Source organism: Papaver somniferum, chromosome 11 (genome assembly GCF_003573695.1).
Source record: "Papaver somniferum cultivar HN1 chromosome 11, ASM357369v1, whole genome shotgun sequence".
In the NCBI taxonomy this organism is placed as follows: domain Eukaryota; kingdom Viridiplantae; phylum Streptophyta; class Magnoliopsida; order Ranunculales; family Papaveraceae; genus Papaver; species Papaver somniferum.
In genome coordinates this window covers 63,639,116-63,654,405 of record NC_039368.1, presented here as the reverse complement: position 1 = coordinate 63,654,405, position 15,290 = coordinate 63,639,116, and the positions used below count along the sequence as shown (strand labels likewise).

Here is a 15,290-nt window from a genome sequence, read left to right as displayed (position 1 = left end):
CATCAAAGTCGGTAATCCGTAATAAAAACAGGGAATCACCGTTGGACCCAGGCGCTTCCCAAGGTGAATTGGGAAGAACTTGGGAAGCTCCATAGGACCCGGTCTCATATTGTGGCCTTGGATTGCAAGTTACAACACGGTACGTAGAAGGAGAAAACGGTCGTCTATCGGTCAACCATTTTCTACAAATAAATCTTTCTGGCCGAAGGTCCGAAACCAACGAATTGTCTTGCGATTTCCCATCTGCTTTCGTTTACTGCTCTGCTTCTATATTTTCTGTCTCTATAGAACTAGAGAAAACCCCAAAAGTAACTCTACTTGGAAAACCAACAATGACTGAAACTTCTTCATCAACAGCAGCAATGGCAAAATCAGATGAAGATAGAGAAGAAATATTGGATCGAATGTTAACACGTTTAGCTTTTACAGATGATGATAAACTCGATAACTTACTTTTCAAGCTTCTTCCTTACTCTATTTCTTCACTTAGTTCTCAATCTCCAGCGGTTCGGAAAAAGGTTCGATTCAATTACTTATTCGTTTCATTGTAGGGTTCTATTTTCTTCAAATTATGATTTTCTGGGTTGAAATTTATGTTTATGGGCAACCATACTTGTATGGTTTACATATTATGAAGAGATCATTTGAGAATTACAAACTTCAAATTTCACCCTTATGATAAACTAGTAGTGCAACTGTTTATTCTGCTGTGAACTACACGGAATTAATTGTCTATCAAGTTAATTTAGGGCAGAACTGGTTAATATCTAGTCATTAATGCTTGCCGATAGTCTTCAATTTAAGCTTACCATTTCAAGTCAGTGTGTTGCAGGCTCTAGTTCATGATTCGTAATTCTACTTTGTAGCGTAACAGCAGTTGCTGGTTATTGAGTTTAGGGTTCAAACATAAGTGAAATGTGGTCCTAGTGCGATCAAATTAGCTGAGTGGAATCATGGCGCGACTTAATTTAGCTTAGTGGAATCAAGACCAAGTGCTAGAAGTTCGTCTGGTTAAGTATATCTTGTTTTGGTTGTTGCATAAATAGCTTGAATTCGGTTGAGTCATGTTCTGCCGCGCTTTTGTTTTCTGTAAACAACACGTATTTGAATGTGTTGTGAATCTTGTGATTTAATTTTCAATTGCATGATTTTTTCTTCAGTTTGTTGGATCTCGAATTGCTCATTCATGTTGTTGAGAGTTTTGAGGTTGTAGGTTATGGAGATATTGACTCATGTGAACAAACGAGTGAAGAACCAGCTTCAGATTAGTTTGCCTGTGTCAGAATTGTGGAAGATGTATATAGAAGCTAATGCCGCTCCCATGGTGAAGAATTTCTGCGTTGTATATATTGAGATGGCATTTGATCGCTTGTCTTTAGAGGTCAGTTTTGCTTCCTCAAGAGTTGAAGTTTACTTTTCTACGGCAATTAAGATGATTGATTCTCATAACAACTAGGTCTGTGTTGATTAAAGTTGTATTTTATAGGAGAAAGAGATTATGGCGCCTGAGCTGGTTGCTAAAATCTCAAAGCTGCCTCCTCAACACCAGGATATAATACTTAGAATCGTTGCTAAGGTATGTACTTCACACCCAAAAATTATGATCAGTTTGCTTTTCCTCTACTGTTCGCACTTCAGATTAGCAATTTGTTTCTTATCCAAATTTTTGAGCAATAGCACCGATGAGTAACCTGATTGGTTTTGTGGCTTTTTATGTAATGTCATCTTTCAAAACCCATCTTTTATGAGACTGCCCATCACACTCTCTCCGAACATATTGGGACTTATGGTACTTACCCAGTTACCTTGCCAATATGGAGAAATTAGCTAATTGTGCAGCTCTCCAGCTCAGATGTTTGATTGCATATATAGATGTAATTCATTTAATATGCAAATAAATGAAGCGATTTCGATTGCATCTGTGGTTTTATATTTCAAAACAAATACATTTGTTTTTACAGTTTAAATTCTGCAAAATGCCTTGATGTGGAAACTTTTACGAGAAAACATATCGTCATGTGTTACAAACCCACAATCAATTCAAGGACCTGATTGATGGACAATATTTTTATCATTTCTGAACTTTTCTTGTTTCAGGTCATTGGAGAATGCCATTCAGTTCGAGTTAAAGAGGAAGTTACTGCAAAATATCGATTGATGAATGAGCCTCAGGATGTCCAGCTTTTTCTTGATTTTTGCCTTCATACTGTTTTGTATCAGCCATCATCTCAAGGGTCGGTTTTCCAGCTTAAGAATTATTGTAGTCACAATTTTGACAGATTGCTTTAAAATATTGTACGTTTCCTGAAATCAACCATGTACTATATTTTCAGAGTGCGGTGCCCACCAGGGCTTTCTACTGCTCAGTCAGATCGCATTTCTGGGAAAAATCCATTAAAAGGTGATGCACTCTTAAAGCAAAAGGTGAGAAAACTATTTTGAGGACTTTTTTACTTTCTACATATCTTGCTTTCTCTACTGTGATCATTATCAGTACGAGAATATTCAGGTTGTGTTAGTTAACTTTATTTTTTAAATTTCTCTATTAGTTGGGTATCTTGCACGTGGTTGAAGCTCTGGAGCTATCTTCTGAACTTGTCTATGTTATTTATTTGGCTGCTTGTTCAGACAGGTATGCATAGTCATAGTCATATTCATTATTTGGCTTCTTTATTTCTGCAAGTAGGATTGCATATTATGTTTTTTAGCTCAAGTCTCTGTGCAGTGCTTTAGACTGACATGTTGGTTTATGGATGAATTTTAAGCTATGAGCCCGTCATTAAGAGAGGGGAGGAACTTTTAAAAAGAAAGGCAGCTGATGCCAACTTGGAAGACCCGCAACTGATAAACAAACTCTTTTTGCTATTTAATGGTACGTGGTATATATTATGTTGATTTGTAATAGACTTATTTTGAATTGGTTGGTCATTAACATTCGTTTTTGCAGGTACTGTCGGGGTTGAGAGTGTTGCTCTAGAAGCGAGGGTCATTCCTGGGAACTCTACTTTGAGACTTCGCTTAATGTCTGTATTTTGCCGCTCAATTAAAGCAGCAAATTCTTTTCCAGCCACTCTGCAGTGCATTTTTGGGTGCATATTTGGTAAAATTAAGCTTGTTTTTGTTTGTTTATTTGTTCACACACACATACATATGAACACACACAGTAGTGTGGGTAGGTTTGACTTCTTGAAACATCCGGTAGTATATTGGTTATAGTTATTATACATAATATTATTGTATTAGTTTACACGTAAACTAATATCTACTTTTGGTGTTTGCTTATGTAAGTTCTATTATATTATCTTACATTCCTAGGATCACATTGCATGGGTGTACTTTTAGAAGTGTGTTGCAATAATTGCACCATTTTCTAGCATGATGCAAGTATATATACTCTTTTTTAAAGTATCAATATGTTTCATATCAAAAATATGCTCAAGCACCTGTCATGTATCAGTTCTTAGCTGTGTTGTCTTTCTTTTCTTTTCCTTTTTTTCCGTTGCTTTTAGAATCTTATATACAAACTCAAACTTTGGATGAATATAGGAAATGGGACAAATTCAAGGTTGAAGCAGTTAGGGATGGAATTCACAGTCTGGGTGTTTAAACATGTAAGCCCATGTGGTTTTGGTTTGTAATTTTACCTTTCATGGATGCATAGAAAATTAATCTTTTTACATGTTAGAACTTCTCAACGTATATCCAAATCTGAATTATATTCTATTATACCTTCTGTTCCCACAAGCTAGCAACTATGAACTAAGTCATTGTTTGATTTATCTGTGCAGGCAATTATGGATCAGCTCAAACTTGTGGGCCCTGTTATTCTTAATGGGATATTGAGGTCCCTTGATGGTTATTCCAATACAGAATCAGGTTCTTAAAAAGAGTATTACCCTCATGCTTGTTGTACAATCTCAGCAATTTCGAAAATTATAGCTTAATTAGTTGTATGGAACTTTCATCATCCAGATGTTGTTGCTAAGGATGTCAAAATCTTTTCCTTTCAAGCAATTGGATTGCTCTCACAGCGTATGCCTCAACTTTTCAGGTATTCTTAATAAACCTGTCACATCCCATTAACTGCCACCCTTTTTGTTTTCTTAAGGTAACGCCTCACTTCTGTCTCAGAGATAAGATAGACATGGCTGTTCGGCTTTTTGATGCTTTGAAAATTGAGGATCAGTCTCTTCGTCTCACTATTCAGGAAGCAACCAATTGCTTAGCTATAGCTTATAAGGTATATTAGTTACATAGGCGTAATATATATTGCAATTGTCATGCCTCAACTTCTCAGGGGTGCTGTTAGGTTAATGTTCTTGTCTTCTGGCCATTTCATTGCGTAACTATCTATCAATACTAACCTGATCTCCCCATGTACTCACTGGGCATGTCTTTTCTGCTTTTAACATAAATTTGTTTTAGGTGTAATTTTACCCCACTTTTGTTTATCTTTAATCAGGGAGCCTCCTCGACCATCTTGAAGGATCTGGAGACACTATTACTGAAAAACTCTCAAGTGGTAAGGACTTGCTTTGCTTAGGTTGCAGTAGGAGTTGACAACTTTGAGATATAATTCATAATTCTTGCTGCTTACCATCCTCTTTATTTTGTTGGTGTTCTCTAGGAACAAAGTGAAGTACGCTTTTGTGCTGTTAGGTGGGCGACATCTTTATTCGGTCTGGATCATTGTCCCAGTCGGTTCATCTGTATGGTTGGAGCTGCCGATCCTAAGATGGATATAAGGTCTATTCACTTATGTCCCGGTGATGTCTTTTACAGTTATTTTCTTCGTGATTATGCTACATTTTGCATCTAAACCTTGTACGCGTAGTGGTCTAGGAACAGCTTCTACTAGTGGTTAACAATGCAAATTATAATGGTAACTAGTCAGGAAAATTCTGAATTAGGTTTTGTTTTCTTTCTGACTTCTAATTATATGTTTTTTGTGCGTATAGTTTCCTTTTCAACTGTACTGCCTGATGAATTTAATTTCATTAATGTTTTAGACAATTGCGCCTCAATGGTCTTCCATTGGTTTTCCACCAAGTCGGGAAATCTGTACCATTTGTCACCTGAGTTATATAAGTGTCTTGTTTCAGAGAAGGTTGGAGATAGCTGTTAGTTTGCAAGACATTGTGGAGACCCAACTGAGATAAATCTGGATTTATTATTAGGTTGTAGATTTTGTTTCAAATTATTAATGGGCTAACTTCTACATACTTTTACCTCTTTCTTTGTAGGGAAATGGCACTTGAAGGTCTCTTTCCTATGAAAGATGAAGGAAAATCTATAAGCAAAACTACCAACCTTAGATATCCTAAGACCACGGATATGCTAGAATATATTTGCAATCAGCAGCCGAAGTTATTGGACCCCTCTCAAATGAGGGAAGGCGAACTCCCTTTTCCATCAAAGATGTATGTGGTTATGATTAGGTTTCTGTTGAAGTCCTTTGAGGCAGATATTGAACTGGATAGTTCTGTACGTGGAACATCTGAGTATCAGTTTTCTATGCACAAGTTGTGTCTATTACTGGAACATGCTATGGCAGTTGAAGGCTCTGCTGAGTTGCATGCCACGGCAGCCAAAGGATTGGTTTCTGTTGCCTCCAGCACGCCAGAGGTTTATTTCTGCTATCTTCTTTTTTCCAGTTCAGTTTCTTTCTGGTTGTTGCGTTCTTCTAATTTGTTGTTTCTACCTGCAGATGGTCGCATCATGCGATGCAGAGAAAGTTTCGTGGCTGAAGAAGTTATTGGGTCATGTGGACTCTGATACTCGTGAATCTGCAGCACGATTGCTAGGGATAGCTTGTTCTTCTCTTTCTACACCGACAACATCTGCTCTTATTTCAGAACTCGACTCCTCAATAAGTGGGGTAAAAAAATTTGAGGTTTGTTTGAAATGGGTTTATGTATAGTGTGAATTTTCAATTTTCACATGATTTTGAGTTTTTACTACTTTTTCTAGTATCAGGCGAATGCATGATTTAGGTTCTTCTAATCTTAAAACTTATGGAACCTGGCCAGGTTTGAGAATCACCATGGAGCATTGTGTGCAATTGGATTTATTACTGCAGAGTGCATGTCAGCATCAGTCAGTGTAAGTTTCCGATTAGGCAAAAATGTAGGGGCCTAATCGATGTATGATTTTATATTTACTTATTTGTACAGGCCAAGAGCATGTATAGATGTTTTTTTACATATATATTTTCTCCGATCAATACACTTGCAGTCCTCTTAATATTCCGTGTGGAAGACAATTTGTCCTCTTGGTTGCTTTTTTCTGGAAGCTGACTTGTCATTACCTTTTGTGCTGATTTCCTTACGTTCAGATTTCAGAATCCTTGCTTCAAAATACACTGAATTGCTTGGTAGATGTGGTTCATTCTGAAACTGCATCTTTGGCCTCCTTTGCAATGCAAGCACTGGGTCATATTGGATTGCGTGGTCCAATGCCAGCACTTGTTCGGGACTCTGGTTCTGGTAATTTCGTTATGTATGCTATGGAGTAATTGGGATGCTTGATATTTGCATGTATAGTTTCATCAATGTGTGACGCATCTTGCTACTGCAGGTGAAATTTTGGTGGTTTTGCAAGAGAAGTTGGCTAAGTTACTCGCTGGAGAGGATATCAAAGCAATCCAGAGAACTGTGGTCTCTCTAGGGCATGTTTCTGCAAAAGAAACATCGTTTTCTTTTCTAAAGATTGCCCTTGATTTAATATTTAGTCTATCTCGATCAAAGGTGGGTGGTTAAGTTCATTTTCCTCATCTACTGACCCTCTATGACGATCTAGCTGCCCATGTTATCATAACAAATCATTTCTAGTTTGAGGGTCGGAAAAGATTTCATCACCTAATATCCAGAAGAAACTCATCCCACTAGGTTTTTGGGTTTCACAGGTTGAGGACATACTCTTTGCAGCTGGTGAGGCTCTATCGTTCTTGTGGGGCGGGGTGCCTGTAACAGCAGATATGATTCTTAAATCCAATTATACATCCCTTTCTCTCAATTCGAAGTTTCTCACGGTTGATGGACCATCATATCTTTCAACTGATGCTTCTAAGGAAGAAGCCGAAGGGAATGAAGAATGCCATGTTATGGTCAGAGATGTAATAACTCGAAAGCTTTTTGATGTGCTTTTATACAGTAGCCGAAAAGAAGAGCGTTGTTCGGGAGCTGTCTGGTTATTATCACTGACTATGTATTGTGGACAGCATCCAAAAATTCAGCAACTGCTTCCTGAAATTCAGGTTTGTCGTCCCATTTGCTCAAACTTAGTTCAATGTGATAATATTGATGCCGCCTTATATTGTCTGACATTACATAGTGTTTTCTTATGAAGAATGCGCGGAATTAGTCACTCATCTTGGCATCACAATTATGTCAACTGTTTCTTATTGTAACTACCAAATGTTCTTCTTTCACTGAGACAAACTGATTCCGATCTTTGCCACATTTTTTCAGGAAGCTTTTTCTCATCTACTAGGTGATCAAAATGATCTAACACAGGATTTGGCCTCTCAAGGCATGAGTATTGTGTACGAACTTGGTGATGCATCCATGAAGAAAGACTTGGTAAATGCTCTTGTAGGCACCTTGACTGGTTCAGGGAAGAGAAAAAGGGCTATCAAGGTATTTATTATGTTTCAAATTTTATTCGAAACCTTTCAATTTCAATTGTGTATATTGCAAGGCTGGTTTTCAAATCTAAAAGCGCCCAGTTATTGTCGTTTTAGCTGATGGAGGACTCTGAAGTGCTTCAAGAGGGGGCTATAGGCGAGAGTCTTAGTGGAGGAAAACTTAGCACATATAAAGAGCTCTGTAGCCTTGCTAATGAGATGGGGCAGCCAGATCTAATTTATAAGTTTATGGATTTAGCTAATTATCAGTCGTCGCTGAATTCCAAAAGAGGAGCCGCTTTTGGATTTTCCAAAATTGCAAAACAAGCTGGGGATGCCCTTGCGCCACATTTACGTCTGCTAGTTCCTAGACTTGTTCGCTATCAGTATGATCCTGATAAAAACGTGCAGGTAGTGATTTTGTCGCTTTTACGCTGTCTTTCAAGAGACACCTTGCAGATTGCAGAAATAGGTTCAACTGAGTCGGTAGCAATAACTTTTGTTTGGGGTAATTGTGTTACAAGCTGCAAAGTGTTGCCAGTTCGTTTTTTTCTTTGTGTTCTCCTTTCATTTTCCACAGAATTAGTCAAATTACTATTCACCTTACTGATTCCTTTTGAATATTTTGGTGCTCTTTTGTTATCTAATTTTGATATTTTTGTAGGATGCAATGGGGCACATCTGGAAGTCTCTTGTCGCAGATCCAAAGAAAACAATTGATGAACATTTAGACCTTATTTTTGACGATTTGTTGACACAATGCGGGTCTAGACTTTGGCGTGCACGAGAGGCTTCATGTCTTGCTCTTGCGGATATAATCCAGGGACGCAAATTTGACCAGGTAAATTAGTTTCTAGGTAGCTGTTGGTCATTTTAAATTGAAGAGACTGCTTGTAATAATTATGCATGGACGGTGTACTCTAACTGTGTTTATCACAACAAAAACCCACCCCTATGAGTTCATTATAATGTCGTTAACACAAAACTGTTCAAGTTGGCTAACTAAGTACAGATATGCTCTGCTGTTTCCTTTTATTTTCGTCTCTGTAGCAGTATCATTGTCCTTCTTATTCCGTGCTTCTTGTTATTATCTTCGTTTTTTTTACTATCCAACCTTTTCTTAACGTAAATGGTTTCTTGGAATTTCTACTGTACTTGATAGTTACAGAAGTTTCTTCTTTCTGGTACATGTTCTAGGGTGCTAAGTACAATATATGCTTCCAAGATTATCCAACACAATTTTTTCTCTCCTCATGCAGGTGGGTAAGCATTTGAAAAGAATATGGACGGCAGCATTTCGTGCTATGGATGACATAAAGGAAACTGTAAGAAATTCCGGCGATAGTTTATGTCGTGCTGTAAGTTCACTAACAATAAGGTTATGTGATGTCTCTCTCACACCGACAGCAGATGCCATGCAAACGATGGACATTGCATTGCCGTTTATGTTGTCTGAAGGCATTGCTAGTAAAGTTGCAAGTATACAGAAGGCATCTGTAGGAATTGTCATGAAGTTGTCAAAGGTAAGGCCCTCTTTTGTCATGAATTGATGCCCACACCAGCTGCGAACTTGATTATACGTTTGGGCATTTTGAATATAACGACATCAAATTTGAGTATAAGCACACATGCAGATGCACTTGTAGACTGTTTTTGAGAAACTGTTTCTCATGCTTCCTAAATCTTCCTTCTTGTTGCACATTTTTAAGATGGAGCCACTGGCTTCCTTTGCGTCCCAGTAATTTTTGAACAATGAAATTTATATTTTTTTCTCTCTCGCTGATATGGTATAACATATGATACATCCACTTAAATTATCTGTGCTTAACAAATGGTGTTTTTTCATTATCATAGATCATATTTTTCTTATTTCAGGGAGCTGGGGTTGCTCTTCGACCACATTTGCCGGATCTAGTTTGTTGCATGCTAGAGAGTTTATCCAGTTTAGAAGATCAAAGGCTGAATTATGTTGAGGTTTGGCTAATTTTATATAAATCTCTTACCTTATAAATAGCAGTGGCACCTTTCTGGAGACTTGTTTAAGGATCTCAACTTTAACGGTGATTAGAGTTCACTATCTTATCTCTTCCTCATTATATTCCTTTTCTCTTTCTTCTGTTCAACTAGTTGCATGCAGCGAATGCTGGAATACAGACAGACAAGCTTGAGAATTTGCGGATATCAGTAGCAAAAGACTCTCCCATGTGGGAAACTCTAGATTTATGCCTCAAAGTTGTTGATACCGAATCATTGGATCTATTGGTTCCGCGACTTGGCCAGATGGTACGATCTGGGGTCGGCCTCAATACTAGGTTTGTTCCCGGGTTCATAAGTAATTTAATAATTCACCAGGTGATTGTAATATTGTACAAGTTTGCTAGATGTATATGAAGGTATTTGTTGCGTCTTGCTAAATGTAAGGTGTTCATATAGAAGAGAGAACAACTGGACATGCACCGTTGTGTTCAACTACCTTTCTCTTATTTATAGTAAATGGCTTCCCTGTTTATTGGGATCATCTGACGTCAGCACCCCTGTAGCTAAATGAGAGATCTCCCAAGAGTTTTACTAAGTAATAGGAGTCACTTCTACCTGCACTTTTGCTCTGAATAGGCAAACTTTTGTTAATATTCTCCCTGACAATCAAATAAGAGCTTTCTGCCTAAACTGATGGAACCTCACCTGAAATTGGTCCTTCGCTAAATTCAAACACTGGCTTTTGGAATGTCTGGTTCCCTTATTGAGATAATTAATAGTTAGCACTTGTATTTTGCTATTGCTACAGGGTGGGCGTTGCTAGCTTTATTAGCTTATTGGTTCAAAAGGTTGGCATGGATATGAAAGCATATACTGCCACGTTAGTGAGGGTCTTGTTTCCAGCTGTTCTGGAGGAAAAGAGCGGTGCTGCAAAAAGAGCTTTTGCTAGTGCTTGTGGAATCTTATTGAAGTACGTAGCTTCCTCCCAGGCCCAAAAGTTGATTGAGGACACTACAGCACTGCATACTGGTGATCGGAATTCTCAGATATCGTGTGCAGTTTTGCTGAAGAGCTATGCAAGCCGGGCTGCAGATGTTGTCAGCGGCTATGGAGCCACCATTATTCCTGTCAATTTTGTTGCAAGGTGAGAAAACTAAACTGGCCAAGATCATCTACAGGAAAGGCCCTTGTTGAGCTTGCTTTCACTCGGTATCTGAGTTTCAAATTTAAATGCTGTTATTTTTGGTTGGGAACTTAGGATTTTGAGCTTGATGTCCTCTGGAGGCTTATTTTAACCTTCATATTGGTTGCTGATCTCCACTTAATGTTCTCGAAGTAGTCGATTAGATCAGTTTTGTTGTCTAACATTGTAAAGATTAGGAATCAGTAAGGAAGTTAGAGCTGATCATTACTATTTTCTATAAAGTTACAACTGAGCAGACTATTTTTCCAGTACATTATGCGTACTTATGTCATTTTCCCTCGTTTACAGATCGTCTTTTTTTCACTCAATAACATTTGAAATACCCAGGAAATAACCTCCATGTCCAAGTGCAAAACCAACCAAATTACATTTTTGGATCCTAAACTTAAAGGGCGATAAAATAAAAAGAAGTTGTCATCTTCCATCCTTATGATTTGCTAAGTCCAATGCAGATTTGAGGACGATAAAGATGTTGCTAGCCTTTTGAGGAGCTGTGGGAAGAAAACACGAGCAGCGAAAGGGTTACCCTTGAACTCTACCTGGCTGAAATTGTTTCGCTTATTTGTAAGGGAATGATGTCATCATCATGGGCAAGTAAAAAAAAGGTAAGAATTGCTGTTTATTAACTCATACTTGTTCCCTGTCTGGTGCATGTTAATTTCAAGGACCTTTGGTTTGTGATATCTTTTAAACTTAATGTGCCGGCTTTTTTCTTGCAGTCAGCCAAGGCAATCAGAAAACTCAGTGAAGTTTTGGGCGAATCCCTTTCGTCTCATCATCATGCATTGCTTTCTTCTCTTTTAAAAGAATTACCTGGCCGCTTATGGGAGGTAGGAACCTATCATATTCATCAAAAATTCTTGCTACTATGATGTTGCTATAAGTCATGTGATTTACGACGTTATTTAAATTGCATGTGTTGTTTCTGGTTCTCCACATATTCCTTTTGCACATTATATATGTTAATGATCGGGAATCTCAATGTGTGTCACCTATTCTTCCTCTCAAACTTGAGGTAAGCGTCAAGATAATATAAAATGAACCATCATGAACTTCTGAAGCTCATTAATATAGTTATGTGTATGCTACAAGTTCTACCTTACCTTATGCTTTATAGGAAGTATCTGTTGTCTTTCGCTTGCCTTTATAAATCAATTTTTCACTCGGTTATCATTCCTTACCGTCCATTGCATTTTCCAAGTCTGAGTAATTATACTCATTTAGAAGATCTACAGTAGCATCTGACTAACCTATATCTAAAGGTAAAAAGTTTTTTTTTTCCTTTTGAGGAAATATTAGCTCAAGTAACCGTTTCTACTCTTTTGAGATAAAAACTGTTGCCTCATCTTACCATCATCATTATCCAATATCCTCACATTTTCTGGACGACATGGATGAAAAGAAGCTCTGAAAGGCTTCAGAGTAATTTTGATTGGGGTATTTTCAGGCCCATGCCTATTATGAGTCCCCTGAGAGTATACCTTAAGTTATCCTTTTGTTTTTCTTCTTCTTATCCTTATTGCTAAATCTGCTTAATAGGGAAAAGAAGCTATTTTACATGCAATTGGTGCCCTTTGTACTGCATGCCACAAGTCAATTTCTGTTGAAGATCCCACGGCACCAAATGCTATTTTAAGTGCTGTATCCTCTGCATGCACCAAAAAGCTCAAGACATACAGTGAAGCAGCTTACTCGTGTTTGCAAGAGGTCAGAGAAGCTATCTTGCTCTTGTTTACTACCATATCCATTCTTTCGTTTTAACATTCTAAGTTTCCACCTTTAAAGTCAGTTTCATTTCTTCGCTCTGGGATTACTTTTGCTTTCCTCACGATGTAATGTCTTGTTGTATCCTTACATTTTCCTAGGTAATAAAAGCCTTCAGGAACCCAGGTTTCTTTGGAATAGTTTTTCCATTATTATCTGAGGTGTGTATTAAAGCAAGCGCCTCCAAACCTCGGCAAACATCTTTGGGGACTGATGCTAGTAATGCGGGTATGTACAAACAATGATATGTACTTCTTCTCCCTCTGTCTTTTTTTTTTTATTATTATTCTTTTGATTGTTTAAGAGAGAATGATAGTAAAGAAAGAATATGCAACTTTACCTTTTCACTGTACAGTTGATAATTGGATTAGAGATAGCATAATTTGCGAAGTTGATTTCGAAAATCCTAACTTCTCGTTAATCACGTAGAATCCATAATCGATGAGAACACAAGTTCATACTAAGTATAAAATTTATGATCGCATTAGAAAAATGTACATAATGTTTATCTTGGGCCAGCTAAAGCTACTATTTCACCTCGAGTGGTTTAGTCAGTTTTTGGTCTTAAACAGCAAAATATCTAACCAACTTTGCTATGGGCATCAAGTGCTTAATGTCAGTGCGGTAAGGCGTTCTGTCCCAAGCCGTAATTCTAGTTCATGTGACTGTAGCAATTAACCTTTCCACTTTGGATGCAGTATATCCATTGCATTGCTAACTGTCGTATGTTCGTGAAATACAGCAGAAGACAAAGAAGAAGAAGTTTCTGCTCCACTTGATAAAGTTCTAGATTGCATTACATCTTGTATCAGCGTTGCTCATCTACCTGATGTTCTCGAACAAACAAAGAACTTGATCCATGTATTCTTAGTTGTCTTATACCCGAATTTGCAATGGACAGGTATATACTTTTTTATCTTTGTCTCTAATTTACAGTTTTGAAAGGGTTTGGGAGGGTTTTTCTGATTGTTCAGTTTCTAGTGTTAATTTGGTTTAGTACTAACGTCTAATGCCTTCATTCATGGAACTGTTGAAACCAGTCAAAATGTCAGCTTTCTCGACTATCAAGCAGCTTTGCTCAAAAACTCGCTCGGTTGTCAGCGATTCTCAGGACACGTCTTTACATGCAGAAGCCACTGTTGTCATTCAAGAGGTAATTTAGAGCATATTTTGTTCTTTCCTTTGCATTATATTATCCTCCTGAGGTGCTGGTACATCTAACATTTTGGTTTCCTATCTTCAGTTGTTTAACTGCATGTCACCAAAAATAGTGGAGTGTATATTCCCAGGTATGTCTTCCATTCCAAATGTTACATGTCGGCTACTCTCGTCCGTTGATTTCACGTTGATTTCAAATTTTTCTGTACATAACTCCAGATTTATATGTTCTCTTGAAGCGTTCACTTACAAACTCAGTCTTTTCACCTAAGTTAGAAATTTGAAAAAATTCTGCTCACGATCAAACAATAACCAGAATAAATATAAAATCAAACCAAAAAAGTAGTTCTAATTTTTGGTAGAAGTTCAGTTTCTTACTTAGCTTTAGTTATCTTTTGATTCGTTTTATATTGTTCCTGCAACTTCAGGTACATGTGGCTGCTTCAGAGTGCCTCTTAGAAGTAACCAAGTTGTATAAAGATGCTCAGCTTATGCAGAGTGAAGATGTCAGTTATAAAAGTGAGCTCATTCATCTTTGTGATGTGGAAAAGAGTGAGCAAGCGAAATCATTGCTAAGGAAATGTATTGAAATTCTTGAAAGCCTTTGAGAAAAAATACCTTTCATATAGTATTTGGGTTGTCAAGGTTGTCTGTAAACTATTGCTGCTTCAATTTTATTTGGTTGCATGTACTTCAGCTAGTTTTATTGATGTTTCAGTATCTAATTTTTCCTATGCTTGGTTTATTTACAAGGAAATTGATGCTTCATATGCAGACGTGCTAGTTATTATGATACTTGAGCAATAACTAGAATACCTAACCTGATTTTCCCTCCCCCTCCCTCCTTACTGCTAATATTAGCCAAACAAAGGAAAACCAAAAACAAAGAAAAAGAGAAAAGAACAGTCTGTTATAGAGCACCAGACTGTAACCAAGTACAACCAAAAATACCACTACTGTTAATTAGCAAAAACTGCAGCAAGAGATCCAAACCCAACTGATCTCTCCAACATCCCAAAGAAACAACAACCAATATCCCAAACTCAACTCCCTGGAAACCATGATCCAACATAGTAAAAGCCAAACCAGACTTTGCAACTACCAACGGGCTAACCATGTTTATCCCTGAGAATAAGGACACCAGGATCCACACACCACTAAAGTATTCTTCCAAATTAGATTCCTATCTTCTACTTGAAACAATCAATCCCCTAGAATTCCAACAACCAAGCTTAAACAACATTTACTACTAGAGTTTACCCTTCTTACCTCTAACATATTTCTTCAAATCTGTACCTATATGATGGATACTCTTCACCACTTGATGCTTCTTTGCATTTAGATCTCTAACCCTAGTACCAACAGAAATTGCACCTTGTTGTTGGGCCACCAGGTTAGGATCCAAATTCTCAGCAGCTGAAGCATTGACAACAAAAGAATTACCTCCTGTATTCACCTCCTCAAAAGCTTTAGGAACTTCCAAAAAGACCTCATAAGCATTCTTAGTATGGAGATCAGTCACTACTCCAATACCAGTATTATTTACAGGAAGAGAAGGCCCTT

The 15,290-nt window shown here is 37.6% G+C and overlaps 1 protein-coding gene across 1 annotated transcript; it reads left to right on the top strand.

The window, feature by feature from the left end:
- The first annotated feature begins 270 nt into the window (after positions 1 to 270).
- On the top strand, positions 271 to 14,437 carry LOC113324485 (proteasome adapter and scaffold protein ECM29-like). The gene is given in 36 exon segments (XM_026572806.1): positions 271 to 518; positions 1,214 to 1,381; positions 1,487 to 1,576; positions 2,098 to 2,234; positions 2,334 to 2,424; positions 2,550 to 2,632; positions 2,766 to 2,872; positions 2,948 to 3,100; positions 3,547 to 3,611; positions 3,789 to 3,876; positions 3,973 to 4,051; positions 4,132 to 4,240; positions 4,463 to 4,522; positions 4,628 to 4,746; positions 5,244 to 5,625; positions 5,708 to 5,893; positions 6,037 to 6,102; positions 6,335 to 6,485; positions 6,577 to 6,746; positions 6,905 to 7,255; positions 7,470 to 7,637; positions 7,742 to 8,035; positions 8,289 to 8,465; positions 8,884 to 9,147; positions 9,500 to 9,598; positions 9,752 to 9,936; positions 10,410 to 10,745; positions 11,258 to 11,283; positions 11,286 to 11,410; positions 11,525 to 11,635; positions 12,345 to 12,512; positions 12,671 to 12,797; positions 13,312 to 13,470; positions 13,610 to 13,722; positions 13,813 to 13,932; positions 14,156 to 14,437. Coding segments are annotated over 36 exon segments (5,493 nt in total). The 5' UTR covers positions 271 to 332; the 3' UTR covers positions 14,336 to 14,437.
- The last annotated feature ends 853 nt before the right edge of the window (positions 14,438 to 15,290 follow it).